Raw genomic sequence first — 24,449 nt, 5'->3', positions numbered from 1 at the left:
ACAGTGCTGTCAGTGAGAATGTGAAGAAAGGCAACAATAGACAGAGCAGACAGCCTCCTACTAGGGTCTCTACACCTCTTTATGTTTCCCCACATCTCAATTTTAAGTTTTACACCTCTGACTATTACCTAATAACATAAATAATATACACAGACACTCAGGTTCAAGCAGTTTGCAGTGTTGTGGTCTCTCTCTCTCTGGTATGGGAGAGAACAGCTCTTATTTGAATAAGATCTCACCGTTTTCAACAGATTTGCCCGTTCTCAGGGCACGAAATGAACTCGAAAAGATGAGATTTTACCAAAACGAGTGCTGCGTGGTCATATGTGTGCTGAATTTACACCTGGACCCTTATAGTTTTGAAAAGGTCTATGTACGTTTGCTGATAAGCAAATGTTCTCTCCCATTCAAACAGAAAGAGGTATGTTTTTCCATTCTTTGGAAGACTTGGTAACGGTTTTAATATTTTTTTAAGACCTTCCTCCATTATTTTTAAACACCTGGAAACTGTTAAACTGTGTTTGAGCCCTGATGCATCCTGAGGTCATCTAACCCTGGAGTGTGTTAACCAATTGGAAAGCCTGAACGGCAAAGAAGAAACTCAAAATATAAATAAAAAATCTTAAAATACAAATCAGCCCTCTTACCATCCACCTTCTCACCCACAGGGGGCAAAACGCCTCTAAATCCCATCTGCTCTACAGTGTTTTTCAGTTCGTTGTAACAACACGATGAGACAGTCACCCTGCTGGACCTCACAATCAAACGTGCGACTGGTCAAATGTGAATAAATAAGCAAGATTAACTCTCTCTCAGACGAAAGCAAGACTCGCTGCTCACTTGGTTGAATGCTTCAGCTGTGATGAGTCTCTCCAGTTTAGAAAATTTGGACTCATGCTCTTGTTCTGTTGCATTTTGTCAAATTCATGCTCTGTTCTCTTCCGCTACGGTGAGAAATGACCACTCGCCAAATGCTGGTCAATTCTGGCCGTGGTTCGGGAGTTTGTCTACTTTACCAGCCGCCATTTTGGAGTCTGAATTCTCCTCTAAAATTCAATGTGGTTGATAAAAGAGTGAACGTGGCTGGATAAGCTCGAGACGGACACTGTGACTGGTGAGGGGGGGGAAGGAATAATTGTAGTCAGTGCCTCAACTTCACCCCCTTTTTTGCTCTGGATACCTGTTGAGAGAATGTAGCACTCTAGGTTTGAGACTCACCCCATAACACACACCAACTACAGACAGAATGTATTTTATCTGAATCCTCCACCCCACCACTCATCTGCACCCACTGAATGTAGATCCAGGAGGCACGACGCAACAAAAACCCACATGATAAAACCAGCAACTTAAAGCCTTTAACAGTATCTGAACACTAATTCATGCACTACTAACCGTCTCCGAAGCACGCGCTCACACACACACACACACATTAGGCACTTTGACACACACGTGAAATAACTAGACTTGCACGCCGAGTACACACACACACACCCGCGACAGCTAGTAAACACGCACACTGCAGACATGTCGAGGCAGCGGCTCAGCTCTGATTCCCAGGAATGCAAAAAAAAACCCAAAATGAGCAGTCAAAATTAAAATGTCTTAAATAATAATGCAACCTTTGAACCTTCTATGTCGCCATTCACATTTGAGCTTGTGGAAGACCTCCTGGCATTGTAACTGTTCTAATTTATTAGCTCTGTTTGTTGTTTTTGTTGTTGTTAGTAGGCGAGAAAGCTTTAGAAACAGAGGAAAATGTGTATAGCTTTATTAGATTTTTTTTTTTTTTTTTACTTTTGTTTTCTGGCAATGTGAATTTGATTTGTGCTCTGGAGGGAGGGAGGGAGGGAGTAGTAGGCAAACTGAATCTTGGCCTCTTAGGAATGTTGTAGTGCATCACATATGGACTTATCCACGTAACGATCAATATCCACACAGTGCCGCCTTTGTCAGGTAATGAATACGGTTCTGCCCCAATACTCAAACAAAACGCTGACTCATTTCTGCCCTGAAGATAAAGGTCTACTAACAGCAATCCATCGTAACTTCAAACACGTTTTATGTCCAGCTGCTATCGTTCATCCGGCTGTCACTAAAACCATATCGAGAGTTTGTGGAAAAGAGCTGGGATGCAGCTTCTACATCCTTCTGTCCTCTGAGGGGAGTCGGGGCAGAGGAACGGGACGATGTTCCTGGCCGCATCCCCACAAGAACAGAAAAACAATCAGATTTTAACTCCCGCGGTCCGCATCTGATCCGTTTCTCGCTGTTTAGACAGCTGTGAGGAAATCGGCTGTGCTGCGAAGAGTTAAAAAACCAGATTTCTTTCAGTTCCTGTGGAGATGCGGTCCGAGTTCCCCGGCCTGCTCCTCTCCCCCTCCGGCCTCCTCTCTTCATCGGCTGGCTACAAGGTACGCAGGCTGTAGTGGAGGGCAACTAATGTTATTTACTATTTTGTAACGCAGGCGCAAAACTTTGTACTAATTTTCAAATAAAGAGGCTTTGATACCACAGCAGGTTGTCTACTGGGTTTATTTGATATTTTTCTAATGTATAATACGCCTTATGAATGATAGTGAAAATTTTAAAAGAAAGAAAGACAGCTGGAATAGTCTAATTTTATTTAAGATATTTACAGTGTTACAGACAAGAAAGAAAAATAATCAACTTGTTAAAACGTGCTGATTTGTATTCTGCTCTGTGTTACCATAACGATATACCTACTGTAGATCAAGGTGGGATGGGATGGGATGGGGGGGGGGGGGGGGGGTGGTAGGGTCCTTAATTAGCTCCGCCCAGCTCCTCCAAGCTCCGCCTCCAGCCGTCGGCCTGTGTCTGCATGCGTCACCTTAGTGCAATCCAGTCTTCCAGTCGTTAAAATCTTCACAGACCATCGGCCCGGGAGCAGACACCGCCACAGCCTGGTGTTGCCGGGACGACCGCCTGCGAAAGGGCTACGACGGCAGAGTGCATACTGGGATTGTGATGCTGAAGTGGCCGGATCTGGGGCGGGAAGTGCAGAACAGATTCCATCCATCACAGACAGAGAAAGAGCAGCAAAAAGCGAAGAGGGAATAAACGGATACAGTCAGACGAGTGCACAGTGATTTGGTCCCAGAAGCGCAGGCCACCAGTGATGAAGGGGGAGTGTGTGTGTGTGTGTGTGTGTGTGTGTGAGAGAGATCGCGCCCCTAAAGCATTAGAAATGCGCCCAACTCCAAACCAAATACCGACCATCTGCCACCAGGCACGTCTTGGTAATCAACACCACTAAAACGTCTCTGCCGCTCCCAGGATTCAGTGTTTTTTAATTCTTTAAAGTAGGATTAGAAAGTGCTACAGGCCTTCGCTGACGGCTGAAGGGCTGGTTCGACGCCGGGCGATAAAGTGAGAGAACGGAGAGAAGGGTCTCAGCTCTTGTTGAGGCTCCACAGGGGGTCCAGGCTGCTGAGCGGGTCGTCCCCTCCCTCCTCCCGGGGCCCCTGCAGGCCCTGGCCCTCCGCCGGCTGCAGGAAGCTCTGCTTGGTCACCCGCTGCTTCCCCCGCCCCCCGCCCTCCATGGAGAAGGCCTCGGGCGTCAGGGAGGCCAGCAGCTCCAGGGAGGACGGGGCGGGGCCGGAGGAGGCGGGGGGAGGAGGGCTGACGCTGGGCGCCGCCTCCGGGACCGGGTGGTGGTGGTTGGCCGCCGGGGGCGAGGAGGGCGAGGCGGAGTCCACGCCGTTGGGCGGCGGAGAGCGGACCTTCACGGGGGACGAGGAGGGGGAGGAGAGAGGCGGGCTGAAGGAGGAGGGGGGCCGGGTGTCTGCGGCGGGGGAGGGGGCCCGGGGCGGCTGGAGGTCGCCCGGCAGCGACGGGTCGGGCGGAGCGGCGAAGGCCTGCTCCTCCGGGCCGCAGGGGGCGGCGGCGTCCATGGCCGGGTCGGTGGCGCTGGGGGGCCGGATGCTCAGCTTGGCGATGGTGGCCTGGATGGAGCTGATGGGCATGTCGCCGCCCAGCACGATGTCCTGCTGAGACTCCTGTCTGGAGTACGGCTGCAGGGGGAAGAGACAGCGAGGCTCAGAAAACAGGACGAACACACAGGAAGACAAAGTGCACTCTGCTCTACTGAGGGTGAAGAAGTACCTCCTCTGACCAGAACTCGCAGAATCCCTTTTTAAGAACCGGGCATGCATGAGGTAAACAAATAAAACATTAGAGCTCAGCCGAAAATGACTAACAGACAGAGTGGAGCTACCGGGGAAGAGATGTGATCCAAGGTCTAGACTTTTACAACAGGGAGAGCGACACTAACACTCTATGGCAGGAAACCAAGTCTTTCATCTACTGGGCACAGTAGCTGGTAAATCCCCAAAATTCACCAGCCACTTTCACTATTTTACAAGCTAGTGCACCAAACTAAATCGAACCTTGGCGGCTGCGGAGTTAGTGTTCTTGCTGCAGGTGGCGGTAGTGATGCCGTGACGCTGCAGGACCTGCTCAGCGTGCTTCAACACCGTCTCATAGCAGAACTTCAGGTGGAGCTGCAGACAGAGAGACAGACAGAAACATGTTGATATAAAGGCTTGTTGTTATTTGGGTGCCGCTGCATGTGCTGACTGGCAGGAAGTCTTCAAACTGTCTCCTAAACAGCAGTGAGTGAGCGCTCCGTCCAGAGAAACCTGGACTCAACAACCATGGCTGGACCTTTTCACCCCCGCCACCCCACCAGAAATTCAGGTCTGCGTAGTGTGCAGTTTACTGACATCACATCACATGAGGTCCTGCCATTTGGAGCCGCCAATATGTAAAATTGCCTAGTGCAACTTTAAAGTTGTCAAATGAATCAAATATTAACCCCAAACACCGCTCCATTCAACCATTCAGATTCTTTGTGTGTCTGTGTGTGTGTGTGTGTGTGTGTGTGTGTCTGACCTTCTCCTGCAGCATGTTCTTCCTCTGTTGTCTCATCTTCTTCACCAGCAGAGGAAGGTCTGGGATCCCGTTTCCTGCCTCCAGCTCCTGCAGTGCAGCGTACAGCAGACAGAAGGCACCGGTGCGTCCCACTCCCGAGCTGAGACAGACAGCGTACGGGTTCATTAACACACTCCTCTTAAAACACTGACGGGTTAAAACAGCTGGGTATGAAAAAACACTCGTTGATGCCATACTGATTTTTGAGGCATCAAAAAGGTAATGAACAACATTAGAAATCTACTTAATCTTCTTAATTTTAGGCATTTGTACTGAGGAAATGAACCTGGCGAAAAGTTTATGGCATGTACAATTGTCACTCTCTCAAATAATTTACCCAATTACATAATAAACTGTGCTTTTATTCAATAAAAAAAAAGGTATCAAGTTTATTTAAGTATCAAAAGTATTGTTTTACAGCCAGTATTAAATTTGAAGCTTGGAAACCACTTGCAGTCTTTATAATGTACCTCTAATTACTGATGTGTTGACACTGGAGTTATGGTATTATCTTAAATGGAAAATACAAGCTTTTATGAAGAAGTGGGAAAGACCACTGGAATTGGTGGGTTTAAGAGCAGGTGGGATTCCCATCCTGAATGTAGGCCTGCATATCTAACACAGTGACACTCAAACACACTCACACACTCACCTGCAGTGCACCACGACAGGTGTGTGTAAGGGCCTCTGGTGGAGGTAGTGTCCATGAACCTCCTGGATGAAGCGCAGCAGGTTGCTCTTACTGTCAGGAAGGCCACTGCTCAGAAATACAGAGAGACAGCCAGGTTAGACTGAAGCAGACTGAAATCCCTACAACAGATTCTAGAGGAACAGGTGAAGGTCAGCTGGATAGGAACAACTATATACAAAGAATGAAAATATCACAGTTGATCAGTTACTCTGTTGGGGAGAGTGTCACTTTCAAACCAGGACAGGGAAAAATACTATTTGGAAGCACTTGATATGGTTTGGTTTAGCCTACATGGAAGCTAGATGGATGGGGTTTTACCACATAGATCAATGCAATGAACTTAAGTTTAGATTATCACAGGAAAGTATTTGAGAGTCAAATTAATATACATTCCAGCTCTGACTGAATGGAACTTTTTTTTTTAAATCCCAGTGAGGTAAATCATACTCATCTGGTACTCCAAGCAGGTAAAAATACCCACTAACAATTATTTGCAAATAATACTAACAAATACTATTTACAAATACTATGACTCAAGTCTGTTTCAAACCAGGAAGAGATCAATATTATCTTGGTGCTTAGTACAGCTTGAAGGACTCAGGATGAGAAGTAAATGACTCACAGCTCCGGCCAGGAGGTGAACTGGAGATGGACAACGGTGCGCTTCAGGCTTTGGTCGCGGTACTGCAGGCTGATCATGCGCTCCACGTGGGTGGGCGTGGTCTTCTGCGTGGTCAGGCTGAGCGTGATTGGTCCCTGAGAGAGCTGCTGGCCGCGTTCCGTCGGGAAGTAGCGCAGAACCTTTCCCTGGGAGAGATGGAGAAGAGCGTTAAACAAACAGGGAATCATGGGAGAAAAAACAGAAAATGAGGAATTGATATTTGGGTATCAACAGGAGTTGAATATTCTGAATTCTGAAATATTCTGAAATCTAAATCTAAATTAACAAAAATCAAATTCAAATAAAATAAAATACAAAATATAAAACCCCAAAATAATCCCATCCTTCAAGAATAAAAGATACTTGATCAGTCAACCTCCATACAGCAAAGAATTTTCAATGAACCTCGAAGTGAATCACACAACTAAAGATTCAGAGGTGATATACACATATCACCTGCAGGAAATATCCAGGAAACAAAAAAAACAAAAACAAAAAACACTAAAGAGAATGGACTGCCTACTCAAAAAAAATCTTGAGGTGAAAGGTGAAACGCTCTTTTGGGTTCTTCTTTGTCTCACCTGCACAAATGTATGGTTTCACAATTTGTATCTTATTATTTCTATGTTTCCGTTTACCCTCTTATGTTATGCTTATGTTTATTTTCATGTTTTTATCACTTCTATGTTTTTGCACTGTGCAAACTAAACTAAACAATACCTTCTCCAGCTCCTGCTCTGACACCAGCATGACGACCAGCGACACCTTCTGCTCGTACACCATCAGCCAGAAGTCGGCCGCCGTGCCGGTGAGCGGAGCCTGCGTGGCGATGAGGCGCGGGCAGTACGGCGACAGCTCCTCCACATAGCTAGCGTTGATGTAGTCGTCTTTGCCCGAGCGCAGCACCACGCGGTTGACGTCGTAGGGCATGACGTCCTGGTGACGGTTCTTCATGGTGTAGCAGCGGGCGATAGCGATGGAGAGTTGGCGGGCGTCCTTCTCCTGCTGATCCTGGAGCTCCTTCCAGCGGGCGTCCAGCACCGACAGGCCGCCCTCGTTCTCCGAGGGGTGCTCCAGGGATTCTACCTGGGCCCGGTAACGTTCCAGTTCTCCGTGGAGGTGGGCGACTCGTTCGGGGGCTTGGTACGGGTCGCCCTGGATCAGGAGAACCCCCTGCGAGCTCTTCTTACGGCGCTCCCCGTCCTGGGGGTCGGCTTTGGTGGGTTGCAGGACGTTGGTGGGGGCCTTGGGGCCTCCGGGCTGACTCTCCGGGCTCGAAGAGAGGAGGTCGTCCGTGCTGGAGTTCTGCCGCTGGAACAGGGAGGTGGAGGGAGAGACAGCAGAGGGAGAGGGGAGAGGAGGGGGAGCTGTGCCTCCAGGGGTGGGAGCCGGGGCGGGTCGCTGCTGGGCGGTCAGACCCAGAGAGGAAGGGCCTGGAGAGGGGGAGGGGGAGGGGGAAGGCGAGGGGGAGGGAGGGACAGCATTGGGTGGTTGGGCCACCGGAGGACCTCCAGGTGAAGGCTGGATCATGTGCTGAGCAGGGGGAACCTGTGGACCATGAGGGCCCATGGCAGTGGGCTGCTGTGGGGCACCTGGAGGTACGTTAGCCCCTGGGGCTGCAGGGTACATGGTGGAGGGTGGAGGAGGCTGTGGATGGGTCATGGGAAGAGGAGCCTGAGGTTGTTGGGGGGCCGCGGGCTGCGGGGCCAGGGGCTGCTGAGGCATCATTGGAGCCCCTCCGGGGTAGCATACTGCCCCGGAGTGAGGGGGCGGAGCCTGGGGTTGGCTGGGCATCCGCATGGGCTGCTGGGGCATGTGTGGCATAGGGGGCTGTCCAGGGTGGGGGTGGTGCTGCGGTGGCAGGGCATTGGGGGGCATCTGGGGCATGGGGCCCCTTGGCAGGTGGGCCTGAGGGCCAGGGGCCATATGTTGTGAGACAGGAGGCATCTGTGGGTGTCGGGGAGGAGGAATGGCCTGGCTGGTGGGGGGCATGTAATTCTGTGAGACTGGAGGCATTGGCTGACTTGTGGGGGGCATCTGTGGTCTGGGACCAGGTGGCATCTGCATCTGCTGATGTGGGTGAGGGGGCATCTGCTGGGCATTGGGGTGCATTGGAATTTGTTGCTGTTGTGGCAACATGTGTTGGTGAGGGAGCCCAGGGGGCATCTGTTGGTTGGCAGGGTGCAGGTAGGGCTGGGATGCAGGGGGCAGGGGCTGAGAAGTGGGGGGCATTTGAGGGTGTGCAGCGTGAGGAGGCATCTGGCCCGGAGGTGGCCTCGGCATGGAGCCCATCATCTGAGGGTGCTGCTGGGGAAGGAAGCCCTGCGGAGGCTGGTAGCCCTGTGGTATCTGAGGCTGGGGCTGGTAGCCATGTTGTTGATGTGGCTGGGGCTGACCAGGGAACGTCTGCTGGTACTGGGGGGGCATGCCCGGTCTCTGCTGTGGGGGTATATACCCATGTGGGTAGCCCTGCTGGGCCTGCATAGGAGGGCGAGGGCCAGGAATAGATCTAGGACCAGCCTGGTAGCCCTGAGGCAGCGGCTGCCCAGGGGGCTGGGGGTACTGCTGCTGCTGCTGCTGGGGTGGAGGGGCTTGCGGTGGAGGGGCTGGGCCTCGCATCCCTGGTTGGGGCATGAACTGGGGGTAGGCACCCATCTGCGGGGGCACGGTGTAGCCGGCGGAGGCTGCAGGTGGCACAGGGTGGCGCGGGGTCGGGGCGTAGCTGGGGATCGGGGTCTGGATACTATCCACAGTGGTGGTGGAGGGCCGGACTGGAGCAGGGGCCACAGGACCGGGCTGGGGGACTTGAGGAGGGGGTGGCCCATACCCTGACACCGCCGCCTGGGGTGGTATGTGTGGGGGCATCTGGGGTGGCATCTGAGGGTGGGGTCCACGTGGCAGGGGCCCCTGTGTCCCCAGAGGCCCAGAAGTAGGAAACTGAGCGATGCGCGCCAGGAGCTCCGGTGGGGGCAGGTTGGCAGGGAAGCGAGGCAGACCGGCAGCCGGAGCACCGGGCCAGGGCAGAGAGCTGCTGCCGCCCAGGTTGGCACCAGGGGGGAGGTAGGCCTCGGGGCCGGGCAGGCGAGGCGCGGCGGCGGGGAGGGAGGGGATGTCGGGGGGGAGGCTGCGCAGCTCCTCTGGAAGGTCCCCCCCCAGGGCCAGGATGGCTGCACTCAGCTGGGCCAACTCCGGGTCCTCCAGGCTAGAGCAGGCCGAGTCGGCGTCCGAACCCTTCGGCTGCAGGGAGGGCTTGGCTGCAGTGGGCCGAGCTGGAGGCTTCTTCTGGGTCTCTCTGAGCAGGAGGAACAACAGAGGTCAGAGGTGCAGCATGAAAATGAGGGATTAGAGTATGATTTTTTTCCATTAGTATAGGTCGAGAGTCAGAGAAAGTCAGAGAAAAACTGAGAATTTGTCTCTCTTCTCATGAGGCCAACATTTCTCATTTATTCACTTTGTCCATCTCAAGCTAAAAAAAAAAAGCTACTCTTGGAAAGTTTCAGGACTTTACTATTTTACTTCATTTTTCACAAACAGTGTACATGTAAACAAAAAATACAAGTAAAACTCATATTTAGCTGTCACAAGCAGACATTCCTTGTATTAAAAACTCAGTCTATCAATGTCCTCCTTACCTGTCCAGGACGGTCTTCCTCTCCTCTGCTCTGGTCTGACAGAGTGTCTTGGCTTTCTCCAGCAGGCGCGACGCCTTGGCCTCCAGGTCATCGTAGAACTCCTTCCCCTCCTGCGACTTCTTCATCAGGTCCTCGTAGGCTTCGTAGGAGGCGACCAGCGTCTGGACGGTGCCGTTCCACTGCTGCTCCGTCTGGCTCAGGCCCTTGCGGACCGAGGCATACTGGACGTTGGCCTCGGTCAGGGCCTTCAGGATGTTCTCCTGGGCCGCCAGGTTCTGGTCGATGTACACCTTCACCTGCTCGTACTTCTTCAGCTGCTCCTCAAACAAACGCTGTGAGGACACGGGTTGGTTAGAGGAGACGTTTCGCTTGTCAATTTGTGCATTAAGAGTGAGCCGAAAAGACAATGGCACTCGAAAAGGAATTAAAAGAAAAAATCCACCATAAAACACTGTTAAAAACATGCATTTTGCATTTCTGGGCCCAGACTATTTATGACTGAACATAGACAATCAAAGTTCTGAAACTATAAATGGGCAGAATAAGAAAAAGGACACCAGGAAATTAAATGTTTAGGAACATGACGTCCAATTATATTAATTACAAATAACACTGCATTACATGGTGAAAAATTAAGAGCTCTAGTTCCCTAGTTGCATTTAAGACATATTTTAATAATTTAAGGCTTAAATTTAGATAATTGATGACTTTTTCACTTTTTAACGACTTGCAAACACCCTGTATATCGTTAATGGAGTTCAGTTGTGGTATTTCTAAGATACAACATTTAGCAAATTTATTGCTTGTGTAATGCTAACTCATATAGGCGATGCTGATACTAACTTTAAGAGCTGAATTCACTGAAACAGATTCTGTTTTACACTCCTGTGAGAAGCTGAAAGCATGGAGGGCTCATTTTAATTCTGCAGACTCTTCCTTTCACCATTTCTCTCTAGGGCTCTCTCTCTGTTTTTCTGACATTACGAGCGGCCCGTACCTTCATGTCGGCCCGCTCGGTGGTGACGAGGGCGGAGGTGATGTCGTCCTGCTGGATGAGGTCGCGGAGCTGCTTCTCCAGAGAGCCCCGCTGCTCCCGCATCTCCTGCACCTTCCCCAGGATCCGCTTCATACACTGCAGCCCCGCCACCTCCTCTACACACACACACACACACACACACAAACACACTTATGTATTACATTTATAACTCATATGAGAACAAGAACCCATAAAGAGTATTGATAATCAGTGATACGTTCAGTTCAAAGCTCCACACTAAAATGTTAACAAAGGGGCCACTAGCACCTAAATTAAATAAAAAAAACATCTAGGGACTAGCTCACTTTTTAGGGATCAAAATCTCCAATGGACTTCAGATTGAAAATGTTTACCTGTATTTAACAATTACTTTCCTGTTCCTTACCTATTCACTTTCTGTGTTGCCTATTTGTAGACCTTGCATCGCTGTTTGTTCACTGAAAGTGAAGCTTCAGTTCAGCAAATCTTTTCATAATGTGCATTTAAATTTTTAGATTTGAAAAGGTAACATGTTTTCACACACTGTATTTTATCAAACAAGCAAGTAAAAAAATGCAATATCAAAATAATTTAAAGCATATTTGGCATAAAAGTAGAACCACGCAAAATAGATTTTTTTTTTTGACGTATTGCTGACGTTTCATTCATATTTAGTTCTTTAATTACACAAATAACATAGAAGGTACAGCACTTTGTTTTGCCAAATTCAAATGTCCAAGTGCAGCAGCACATGTGGACATTTTCCAGTTATATAACAGACTACATACTGTACATGTTATTCAGGATGCAAAGTAGCTGACACCGCTTCCCTTTTCATTTTAATATTTGCAACCTCCTTTCCAGCTGTTCAACAAAAAAATATGTAACAATATATTGTTGCTCTTTAGGGCTGCAACTAACGACTATTTTCATTGTCGATTAATCTGTCGATTATTTTCTCGATTAATCGATTAGTTGCTTGGTCTACAAAATGTCAGAAAATAGTGAAAAATGTTGATCAGTGTTTCCCAAAGCCCAAGATGACGTCCTCAAATGTCTTGTTTTGTCCACAACCCAAAGATATTCAGTTTACTGTCATAGAGGAGTAAAGAAACCAGAAAATATTCACATTTAAGAAGCTGGAATCAGAGAATTTTGACTTATTTTTCTTAAAAAATTACTCAAACCGATTAATCGATTATCAAAATAGTTGGCGATTAATTTAATAGTTGACAACTAATCGATTAATCGTTTCAGCTCCATTGCTCTTCATCTTATCATACCACATCCATAAAAACTCAAGAACTGAGAATTCTTAAACTGTCACTGACTGACTTCTGCTGAGTAGATCTCCATGAGCTGGAAAACTCTCATTCTTTCAGCTAATTTAGGCAATATCATCTTACCAGCTGCAGCCCTGGTGAGGCTGCTGATACAGGGCAGAACAGTCAAAGGCAAGTTCTCAAATGTACACACGTTCTGTAAATGCCACCAGCGCAGCACCCTGCACACCCCCACCCTCACCTTCGCTGAGCTGCGGCCGGGGCAGGGCGTCCCTCAGGCTCTCCAGCGGCCCCCCCAGCAGGCGCAGGTTGCTGATGTGCAGGTTCATGGCGCGGTGGAGCTCGGTGTTGGTGAAGCTGGCCTTCTCGTGGGCCTCCATGTACTTCTCCAGGTCCCTGCGGATCTCGGCCAGGGCCTGGGCCTGGGCCTGCGCCGCGGGGTGCGCCTCGGCCGCCGCCGGGCCGGCCGCCTCCTGCAGGCCCCGCACCCCCGCCTCGTCCTCCTCCAGGACGTCTCTGATCTCCCGCAGAGAGGCCTCCACGTCGGTGAAGACGCCCGACAGGACTGCAGGGAAGAGAAGGGAGGGGATATGAGTCATTATTTATAGAGCAATTTAATACACAGGACTGCCACCAAAGCGCCTTACAGAAAACATAAAAATCAATAAAACAAGCATCATAAAAACAAGACACAGAACAAGTACATCAACAACAACAGCAGCACAGGCCACAGAAGAAGATGTGTGTGTATGTTTGTTTGTTGTATGTATGTTTGTGTGTATGGTTTAGTCAATCCGCTAACACTCTTATCTAGAGCGTCCTAAAATGAGCACAACAGTAGAATAAGCTCTAGAAAATCAATAATTCATAAAATGCAAAATGCAGAGAGACAACAGGCATACTTTTTGACTGATGACTGTAAAAGAAAACCCCACAACATCTTTCCAAGTGCATCAATCAGCAAGTCTCTGCATCACCAGAACATATTCATCCTTCACGTATTGTGACACTGTGTGGTAGAAGCCAAGGTGTGAGGTGTTACCTGCCTCTTCCTTTGCACTCCGACACCAAAACACAGTCTCACTGGAAGAGGTTGTAGTGCATCTATTTATTTCTGTGTACATGTGTGTGTGTATGTGCGTGTGTCCCTTGCCACTGACCCTGCATGGACTGGATGAGGCTCTTGACGGTGTCGGGCCGGACGCTGAGGGCGGCACACTTCTCCATCAGGACGGTGGGAATGTGGCTGTACATGTCCAGGTTGTCCACCGACTCCGGCTCCAAGCCCAGAGAGTCCATGAACTGCCTGCAGGAGGAGACAGGACCAGTTAGCCACACCAGGAAAAAACACATCGGCTAGACTATTGGTCAGACTATTGATTTTTGGTATCAATATTGATTTCAAGGTATGGAATGGCATTTCAAAAAGCGTCATGTTTGTTTGTTTATGAACATTTTGGTTAAGGAAATCAATTGAGCATGGTGTGATGCTGTGTAGATTTATAGAGAATACAAAATATAATTGAATTGATTTGTGTGTTTCTTATGCATGGGACAGGTCCATAATCTGCACTTGAATGTCAAGCCTTAGGCAAAGTTAGCGAACACACAATATCTACTCACTCTAGTGTCTCGTTCTTGCCGTCAATCTTGGCCATGATGTCCCTCAGCAGCTTGGCCTTCTCCTCACTGCAAAAACAGACCCAACCATTAGCACAGACATTTTTGACGTATATTTATGCAGGCTAGGCTGACTGAACACACAGCTCTTTTTCAGCATCACCCTGCTTCACACTCATACATTTACACACATTCTCACCTTGGACATGAGCAGCATAACCAATGTCTTTTACTGAGTAAATCAACTGAACTCCTCTAACCCCCAACAACCGTCTAATATGAACCTGTCATCTACCTGTACAGAGACGAAGCCTCGTGGGCAGCCATGGGCACCAGCTTGGCGAACAGGTCCGGTCCGGTGACACTGGGGTCGGTGGGGTTGACTGGCAGAGCCTTCACCAGCGGGGCACCTATGGGCGCAGAGCGGCTGCTTTTACTGGCATACTAACACATAAGCTTGTTTTCATAAATGGAAATAGATAGCTCAACAGAAGGGGAAGCCACAAATACTGACATATTAAGAATAAGGAAGAAATAGACGCAGATGTTATTTGTGCCTATAGTGAAGCCTGAGGCCAATTTTACTCAGCACTCCCACGTTCTCACAGCACTCCTACTGCGGTCTGTTTGTGCCTCATTGGTGATATTTTGGATATGTGAGGCAAAAGCCTGTAGGCAGTTCCACCAAACAGAAGTTAGCAATTAACACAGCTATCTGGATCCAAGATGGCGGCAGGGCAGTGCATTGAATTCTACTGCCTGATTTTAAAACATTACATTATTTAAGACAACAAAACATAAAACCTCAAATAGGATCAAATCGATGTATTATAGCTGAATTTTAAAACACAGAACCAAGGTGATTAACTCACTAATTTCAGCTTTGACCAGCAGTAGTTTGCATTAGTGTGTGTTGGATCCGGCAATTACTGCAACACTCATTGAAAATTCAAATACACAACCCTGGTTATAATCAGAGACTGGGCATGTATGGTCCAAGGAGCAAAACATACCAAAATCAGAATCACTTTAATCACCAAGTACAATAAATGTGTAGGAATTTGTCTTGGTGACTCTGGCACAGAGACATATTGATAACTTAAGAGTTTCATAGTAAACACTGACACACACAGTACAAAGACAACAGGACCTCAAACTGCATACGGACAGTGGAAGACACACAACAGACTGTAGGACTATTCATATCACTCTACATAAATACATTCAACATGTTACAACTATATGCAAAATCTATAATCTATAATCGAATATACTGAAGCTTCTGTTACCTTTGACTGAGGCCAGAGTCTCCAAAGAAGGGATCGACTCATGATAGATGAAGTCATTGTCCTTCTTGGCGGAGTTAAACCTGTGGGTAAAAGTCAAAAGAGAAGACGTTTTAACATTTAAATCAAAAAGGAAGAAGCCGTACCACATTACCAGCGCAACTACATAGAAAATGCCAAAACTGTTGCTCATTTTGCTCACTTTCCCCCGATAACGTCCATGCTGAACCTCAGGGCATCTTGCACGCTGTCAGGTTGACCCTGGTTGTACCAAGACACACAGCGGAGATGTCAGTTTATGACAGAAGGGGAACACACACACACACACACACACACACACACACACAAGACATTATACATGAGTTGCTGGAGGGTAACTGCAGCTTTACCTTGGCCAGCTTGATGGCTTCATTGAGTTTGTCCAAGGAGCTCTGCAGGTAAGCCAGCTGCGGGAAACAGAAAATCCAAATCCAGGTAAGAGACAGAATGAAATAAAGGGGAGAGGGAGCGGTAAAATGTTGACAGAGTGAGAGAGAAAGAAGAAGAAAGGAAATGACATGCTTACATTGCAGGCTTTTTGCTGATGCCCTTATCGAAAGAAACTTAGAATAAGTGTAAGGTGTCTGCATGGAAACCACCTCGGCTGCGTTGTTAATCAAATCTTAAAACCTTTTGAAGCAGTCTGTATAAATTTCACTGGCTGTTAGCGGATGACGTTTACCTGCTGTCCGTCAAAATTTTAACTAGTTTCAACTTTTTTGACGGACTGGGTTGTGATGTTTAATTCACGCACTGCACTCTGTCAATGTCATCCCTCAACACCTCTCTCATTGAAATACACGGGATATTGTGCGTTTTTGACGTATCACAAATGCTCATGTGAACGCCGCCCAACAGTAGAATAAGTTTAAATTTCTATTGGCAACACTGCAGCGACGAATAGGAAGGAGTACAAGGGTCAAATATTCCTGTGCATGAAATTTGGTCCTACCCGCTCTCCATACTTCTGCTGCTCCTCAGCTTGTTTCCCCATATGGAGCTGTGGAGAGAAAAAAAAAAGACTGAGACAAAGAAGGGATGTGTGTGTGTGTGTGTGTGTGTGTGTGTGTATCTGAATAGTCAAATTCCAAATTTTCCTATTTGCACACCACCTCTGCAACACACAGGGACATTCATACACACACACACACACTCTCACAGTCACTCCCTCTCTCCCACTGGACTCACATGTGCGATAGCAGCAAAGTAGTAGATCTTCATCTGGACCAGTTTCTTCCAGTCCTTCTGGATCTTTCCCAGCATGGAGGCGGTCTCAGAGTTCTCCAGGGCCCTGCAGGCCTCTTTGTAGTAATCCACCACCTGGAGCAGGACAGCAGCACCATCACACACCAGCACGGTCTGAGTACTGTCTCTCACACACAGAGCAGTGTGATAACAATAGGCCACTTCTAAATCTGTTATTTTAACATAAGTTATGCAATGCTAGCTGGCTGCTATGCCAACTCTATAAGTAGTTAGTAATCCTCCTTGTTTTCTCTTGTTTTTTTAACCTTATATAGCTGCGTCACTTTGAAGAAAACCTTTCAGATGGTGAACACACATCGTTAAATGTTGTATTAAAGCTGTACCGGTGAGGATGTACTTTGCTGTGACTATGGGTACGATGGTGATGTCGGCAGCACTGAGGTACCCATAGTCACAGCAAAGTACATAATTTTGGGTATTATTGCCACTGTATATTTCATCATAAAAAAAGGCAGGCATGGAAGTTAACATCAGCCACCAGACAAATGCCAGTACATTTTTGCCTGAGTCTGATCGTCTCATCGTTTGGAGGTTCTGTTCTACTCTAAAACTCATATTTAACTGCTGAACTTTCCATTGCAGCAGCTACTGTGGCTGGTGAATGACAAAGTGAGTCGCTGGCCTGTAAAAAGGTTTGACATATTTTGAAATACATGATATTTGATGGTAAAAAGTTGACCTGAGCGCTGATGCGGGCAACCAGGAAGCTCTTCCTGTTGTCCAACATGGACTTCTCCAGAAGACACTCCTGAGCCTGGCCCTGGGACAGAGACAGGGTGATGAGACATGAAACATTTGTGTGTGTGTGTGTGAATGAGTGTGTGTGTGTGTGTGTGTGTGTGTGTGTGTGTGTTAGCTACCAGCATAAGGTTGATGTTGAGGTTAAGGATCTGGTGACTCATGTCCACACTGAAGTTGTGGCTGAAGTGGTCCCTCAGGTAGGAGAAAGCCCCCGCCGAGCACTGGAAGTGGGTGCAGGACACCTTCATCCCCTGGACAGAGAGAAAATGGTAAGTGGGACTGTGTGTGTGTGTGTGTGTGTGTGTGTGTGTGTGTGTGTGCATGCGTGCATGTGTGTGTAGCTTACCTCCTCAGATACCCTGTTATCCATGGCTCCCAACATGGAGTGGAGGGCCCCTACAGAGAATCAACAGGTAGTTTCAGTTAGATTGCTTTGCATTCAGGAGTGAAATATTGACCAGACTTCACTCCAGCTTCAGGTCAGGTCTCAGTTTGTTAAAGATTATTTCAAAGCATTTTTTCTTTATGAGATAATAAAGTTAAGAGGAACAGGAAAGCTGGTTGGGGCAGGCAGAGTGAGTGACATGCAGCAAAAAACACCAGGCATTTGAGAAGTGACCACTGCTGCTTACCAAATAACTACTGACACAAAAGTAAAACTTACTGTAGAAAAAAGTAAAAGTTACTATTGAGAAGCATATAAGTTAACAACTATCTTAGGGCTTTTGAGTGTTGAGTGACGAATTTCAGGTAACATTTTTTTTTCTTACACTATAGAAATATACAGTATATAGTATGAATCAGAATGAATCCCTTTACTGAAACCGAGTCTAAAAGAATTGGCGACCAATGTCAGTTAGCTAGTAAACAAACAATTTAGGGTTTGGTCACAAGAGGAGTCTGAGTCTCAGTTCAGCATTCAGTCTTTTTAAGGGCATCCTGCAACGCAAAACTTGGCCCACAATGGTCAGTTTAGCTGCTTTATCAGTGTCAGTTTAAATTAACTGGACGAGTTTAAAACAAGTCGAGTTCCACATGACGTGACTCACCCAGATTGTAGAGGATGCAGGCTTGCTCATAGCTGATGTCATCATGGGTGACTGTTTTTCCAGAGAAGATCTCAGTCCTGAGAGAGGCAAAGATAACAGTAGCACATGAGATGGAGTGTAAAAAACAGGGGAGTTTTGTAGGGTGTGTGTGTGTGTGTGTGTGTGTGTGTGTGTGTGTGTGTGTGTTGTCCTACCATGAGATGGGCACGGCGGCCTCCTGGCCCGGTCCCAGCGGTACGCGGCTCTGGAGGTAATGCAGCTGGCCAAAATACTTCCTCAGCGTGCTGCAGCCCTCAAAATCCCTCGTCACGTTCACTGCGCTCTGCACACACACACACACACACACGCACACACACACACACACACACACACACACGCACACACACGCACACACACACACACACACACACATACAGAAACACAGTGTTTCTTTTCTATTTAATCAGCTGTGTTTTGCCACCACAGCAAGATAATTAGCAACTCTGCAAAAGAAACAGTCAAATAAAAACTGGAATGTACACAAACTTTCCTTGAAAACATGAAGAAGTTTAGTCTTTATGTTTAGAATTGATGTTTTTCATGATGAAGTTTCCAAAGAGTCGCTTTTTTAGTACTGTAATTTCCACTAGAACCATAACTGTGAGCCAAACAGGGATAGATGTGCAACCAAAGTTAAGATTACTCCCAAACTAAGCATAAAATTACAGAGGAAACACTGCAAATATCAGCCGGCTATTAAACATAACTATCTGTTGAAGCAGTCAACAATAAGCTAAGAGAGAGGCTGATGCAACAACGTCTCTATAAAAAGGTTTAACACCACCACTGGCTTTTGAAGCAGGGACATAAATTTCATTTCAACTTCCAACTTTTCACTCTGAGCAGCAAATAACTGACATACTAAGGGCAAAGTAGCAGCCACAATGCAACTCCATTTCCCCTCACTTCTTCAGCAAGATTGACACAAAATATATAAGTTTACATGAGAAAAATATGCAGAGAGAGTGAGAATTATTCTGCCCAACAAAGGCAAGTAACTACTTGTTACTGTATGTGTTTCATACGTCAGAGGCCATATCCAGGGTTTAGATTTAATATCAACAAAAATTCTTCCTATAAATGCTACTAAATGATAAACATTTGGGTTCCGAAAATACTTTTGTCGAGGCAAGAGATAAACTTTAAAGCCATTTTTCACAGTTCTACTACTCATTCAGTTACTGCTCTTTGGCTTTGTAGTGCAGTGAGACGTTTTGAAGGACAAACATTAACCAAAATATGAAACATGGCAGTCTGATTTGTTGTCAAACTGCCTTTAAATTCATGCATTAAATGGAATGTGAAACAACTAGACCACAGCCAACCACAAGATGAGCCAATCACAAAGCTCAACTGTGCTTCAAATAAAACGAAGAGCCAGTAAAAACACAGAGAGTGTCTGAGCCTCCCCCCAAAATCCACACCTATATTCTGAAGGGAGTGAAGGTGTTGCATATTTAATGGCTTACATCATCATTATGAAATGAAGCAAGGAAACCACAGTGGGGAAAAAACACACTGGGATTCATGTTTACTATGTACTGTGATCTGATGTACTGCAACTACACCTATACGTCTTGTACAGAAATCTAGTTTGATTCACAGCTACATCTCAATACTGATCAGACCTAAACTCATCTACATTACACCTACACTTAGGCTTACACAGCATCTCCCAACCTCGCCATCAGTCTCAACAGCAGGCTGAAACGACTATGAATTCATATTTTTGAGTTACGTTCTCAGCAGTCATAACATGGCAGTGAACAGATTGCTTGGGAACACTTCCTGGTCTTGTTTTTTTCTTTATTCAAATGGCACCCAGCAGAAGAAGTTGTGCGAGGATCAGGTGATGCCAACTTGTTTATAAGAGGGAGCGATTTAGAGTTTGGTTAATCGGCTTGACTAGCATCAATCCTCTCATATGATCAAACAGGAGTTGATGGTAGACAAATCCCCGAGCTAAATTTACATTCATATTTCATATTTTAGTCATCTAGCTGACGCTCTTATCCAGACGCTTCGATTCCTGCATCACCAACATAACAAGTAACCCAGACGAAGGCGTGGAAGGCTCTGATCCCCAGAACGATTTGTGAGAGCGGAGCAGTTAGTCACAGTTTCACACGCTGCCTACCTGCCGCAGCGTCTCCAGTTTCTTCAGCTGTTCGTTGTAGTTGTCCGGATTCTCTCCATAGTTCTTCAGGATGAACTGGGGGATGAGGAGAGGAGAGGAGACAGAAACAGCAGGTGAAGGAACTGTATTTTAATACGCCTACATGAGGTCAGATTACAGGTCCGATAAAAACGCTTTACCACCAGGATGGGAAATCACCACTAGCTTCAAGCCAAATGCTGGGAAATTTTGACTGTGGATGGTAAGCTTGTCCTCTCTACCAGCCACTTAGCCAGGTAACCAGCCATCATTTGGAAGTCCTATACTAAAGGTCTATTAGAAAAATCTAGCTGGCTGGTAAAACAGCCAAAGCAGCTAGTGGCTTTGGGATGGAACAGCTACTGTGTTTCCTTTACTTTCCTGTCCTGCTTGCCACCAAAAAGTTTAGATGAAAAAAACAACTCCAGAATTTTCTTGTTTAAGATGTTTTTTTTTTTACAGCACAGTCATATTTAACATTATCTGACATGCAGGATATCAGTTCAGGAGAAAACAGTGCTATTAGCATTTCCGTTTCATTCAACTCTCTTTGACCCTTGGCTAACTAATCATTACACTTATCTTTGGTCCTAAGCAACGGCCATGACTTAGCCTCCTTCAGGCTGTGGATCTATCCCATCATGCCTTGCCAAGACATTCACTGTCCCCATGAGCTGATCTAATGAGCGTCGAGCTACTTAATGTCAGGTCAGGAGGTAAACAACCCCACTGAATACTCAGACATACTCACTCCGCATGGCACTAGTATGTCTGCGTCCAATTAATATAATGAAATTAAGCCAGTCGGATGGTCACAAGGCCGGAAAGATGTACAATGACACAGCAACAAGACAGGCATTGTCCCGGTTCCCGATGTGTGCCGTTATCTCTTTCTCCCTTTGCATCGTATTGAAATTAGCCCTGCTCGGTGGATTACATGTAAACCAAATTTACTAGACGACTCCAACAATTCGGAAAAGGTCTTATGCAATAATCTGAGAGGTATGCATGTTTGGAAAGCAACATTAAATGGTCAGATTTTGCAATAGATTTTGACATTCTCTCCCATACAAAAAGAGGAAAAGAGAACAGCATGTGTTGGAGCTGAACTACCACATTCCACAAAGACAACAACACTCTCACCAGCTGTCTCCTACATCCTTGCTTTTTATTTTTTTGATGACTTCTTTCATGCAACAGCTAAAATGGATGGACTGACTTGCTTTGATGAAACAAAACAAACCTCACTTAACCGACTCTCAATTGGGAGAAAATGCAACTGCTATATCTGATCAATAAAAATTGATTACTGATTTCGTCATTCCTTTGCGTCATATCTCACATTTCTAGTGTGGCTCACTGACTGTAGGCCAATCGAGTATTCCAGATAGGAATCAGCCAAGAGGGCAAAGATCTGTCATTTTATCTAGATCAGGAAAAGGAGGTAGAAAATGGGGCAATCGATAAAGATAACAATGAGCAAATCACATCAAGGATGTAAACGTCAGTCATATAAACTCAGTCACAACACTGGGATTACGTTACGAGTAAAACGCCTCAAAATGTGTAATCTATTTGTACTTTAAAATTTGACAGTCTGATTGCGAAAACCAATCTGAGGACTGTCATGATCACGTCACGTCATGCCATGTCGTCACGTCATGATCAGATGACAAGAAAAGCTTTAACCATGCATTTGTAGTATCACTTTTGACGTGTACTAGGGCTGTTGGCATAATTAGTCTTTGTTTTGGCAGTGAGCCGTGATGTCATAGCTTTCAATATCCATAAAACCTGCTGTGGTCAGGTGCATATGACAATGATCTCACTGTTTATTAGTTTCATCTCAGCAGACTGACTGGGCCCTGCCGAGCTGGACTCGTTACGTTAGGAAACTGTAGTGCTACCTTTATCGCTGTTAGCAGTTATTCATATTTTCTGGGTACCGTTAGCCAGCTAATTATGAACTTCAACTTGACGAGCTAGCTTGTTTATTAGCGAGCAGCTACATGTTAGCGTTAGCAAACAAAGGCGGTGGTCAGGGAGGTTTGCCAGATTCTAGCTAGCTAGCCGAGCCCGAACATTCTCGAACCCCCAACCGCCTGTGATAGCTAGTTTGTCCGTTGGCTAGCTTGCTAATGAGGTTATCCAGTCATCCATAATCCCTGTCTGGTTGACTTCCGACCTCAGCCCTGTTGCTCCACTCCCCACCCAGCTCACCTGCCTGACGGACGGGCTGAACTGGAACTCCCCAGCCTCTTTCAGATCCAGCCAGATCATCGGCATGCGGGGGACCGCCTCCATCGCGGCCGACGGCGGATCGACACCGGACTGTCAGCCGTTACGATCTCAATATCACGTCGATAGTTTTGTGGACGTTAACGGTTTTAGCAGATATCCCCCAAACAACTGTGTCATGTACCCATTTACACTCCAACCGGAAGCTGGGACGGGAAATGACGTAACCAGCCGATCCGCATAGGCTTGTGGGAGATGTAGTTACTGATGTAGTTTGACTTGCTTTCAGGGAAGAGACTGTATTGAGCAGGGTCACGATCAAACAGGGATGCAGTGGGGAATGCAGATAAACCCACCTAAAAACTTATTTGCTAAATAAAATGTACCCACCGGAGACACTGGGGGACATTTTAGGCTGATATAAAACTTAATGTCGAAAATTTACAATAAATATTTGATCTTCTCAAAAATTGACTGATATTCTACTCTTTTTTTGTTTCCCTGGTGGATTATGTCATGTTTGTTTTTGTGTGTTATCAATAAAAAGGCATTCGCAAATAATAACACTAAAATTGAGTAAATATTGTGTTTATTATATTATATATATATATATATATATTATATTTGACTTACATCAAACTGATGTAAGTCTTATGAAGACAATGTCTTTTAAGGAAAATAAGCATACATGTATTGTTTTTTGTATATATTGGTGTTTTTTCTTTTGTCTCACCGATTGGAGGTCACGGTTTACCCAGGTTTTTATTCACCACTACATCACTGGGGCCACATTGGTCCATCCCATTTAAAAATGCTCATGCAACCAGCAGATGACCTCCCTGTCTCCCCCTTGAGAAAGGAGGGTGGTGTTCTTCCAGCACTTACCAGTCATTCTGTACTGGATGTATTTTACTTATGTGCAAATAAATAAAATATGCCAATAAATTAATAGACACAGAGTAGGAAGTCCAGTGATGCATCTTGCAGGAGGCCCAGAAGTCAAAGCAGCAACCTGACCAGAATCCTGTGCAACATTTTTTTCACTTTAAGGGGCATTAAGATATTAAATTGATACTGGACTCTTGATTTGCTCTGACTTGACTTGCTGTTCTACATTTAGACTTGGGACTTGACATTAATGACTTGGACTTGACTTGGTAATCTACATTTAGACTTGAGACTGGTGCCTCAAGACTTGAGACTGACTTGGGACTCGAGTAAAGTTGACTTGGTCACACCTCTGATAAATCCATATAGGAATATTGCATATAATCCAGAGATTAAAAAAAAAAACGAATAGAAAGATAAAATAAAGAATAATAATGAATGAAGAATAATAAATAAGTATAATCACTATAAACTCATTGTTGAGTACCACAGACACAAGTCCATTTGGGAATATTGTAGTTATTTTTCGTTAGGGAATGCATCTGTAGAGGCACTATAGGCTACTAACATTTTTTTATTCACACTTTTACAGCCAACAAGTTTATGGCACCAAGTTCATGAATAAACTTTATAAGTTTCACAATGAAAATTACAAAGAAAAACAAAACCATCCTAAAAGTCACAAAAAAAAAACCTTTTTCCAAAATGTTTGAATAAATGTGCCAACTCAGGCTGCGCATAAACGCTTAATTTGTTGCCAACTGCATCAAGCCAGCTAAAAAGAACAAGAGTAACACCGGAAATTAAGCGATTTTGCCTTCAAAATAAAAGCGTTCCCCATAAGTACGTAACGTTATTACGGCTGACGTCACACCAGGGACTGACCGCCACAT

General features: G+C 46.1%; 1 protein-coding gene across 1 annotated transcript; it reads right to left on the bottom strand.

Annotated features, from left to right (window-relative positions):
- Window positions 1-2,602: 2,602 nt before the first annotated feature.
- On the bottom strand, window positions 2,603-22,863 carry ptpn23a (protein tyrosine phosphatase, non-receptor type 23, a). Its single transcript, XM_071904907.2, has 24 exons — window positions 22,651-22,863; window positions 20,413-20,487; window positions 18,431-18,558; window positions 18,237-18,313; window positions 17,534-17,583; window positions 17,307-17,438; window positions 17,126-17,206; window positions 16,369-16,500; window positions 16,133-16,180; window positions 15,531-15,587; window positions 15,344-15,402; window positions 15,145-15,224; window positions 14,151-14,265; window positions 13,859-13,924; window positions 13,396-13,541; window positions 12,477-12,800; window positions 10,935-11,089; window positions 9,938-10,269; window positions 7,026-9,597; window positions 6,267-6,451; window positions 5,606-5,710; window positions 4,915-5,053; window positions 4,410-4,523; window positions 2,603-4,034 (listed from the first exon to the last, which is right to left on the bottom strand). The coding sequence occupies exons 1-24, from the start codon at window positions 22,732-22,734 to the stop codon at window positions 3,414-3,416; spliced, it is 5,877 nt and encodes a 1,958-aa protein (XP_071761008.2). The 5' UTR covers window positions 22,735-22,863; the 3' UTR covers window positions 2,603-3,413.
- Window positions 22,864-24,449: the final 1,586 nt, after the last annotated feature.

This window comes from Centroberyx gerrardi, chromosome 12, assembly GCF_048128805.1.
Source record: "Centroberyx gerrardi isolate f3 chromosome 12, fCenGer3.hap1.cur.20231027, whole genome shotgun sequence".
In the NCBI taxonomy this organism is placed as follows: Eukaryota; Metazoa; Chordata; class Actinopteri; order Beryciformes; family Berycidae; genus Centroberyx; species Centroberyx gerrardi.
Note: the sequence above shows the minus strand (reverse complement) of the source record. Positions and strands in the feature narration are given on the sequence as shown.

What these genes read in the sequence shown, in the direction of transcription:
- ptpn23a (XM_071904907.2), bottom strand. Translation starts at nt 22,734, where the DNA reads ATGGAGGCGGTCCCCCGCATGCCGATGATCTGGCTGGATCTGAAAGAG. An exon ending in TCAGCCCGTCCGTCAGGCAG is followed by an intron (nt 20,488 to 22,650) that starts GTGAGCTGGGTG and finishes CTCATCCCCCAG; the next exon opens with TTCATCCTGAAGAACTATGG. An exon ending in CCGGCCGCAGCTCAGCGAAG is followed by an intron (nt 11,090 to 12,476) that starts GTGAGGGTGGGG and finishes GTGTGTGTGTAG; the next exon opens with AGGAGGTGGCGGGGCTGCAG.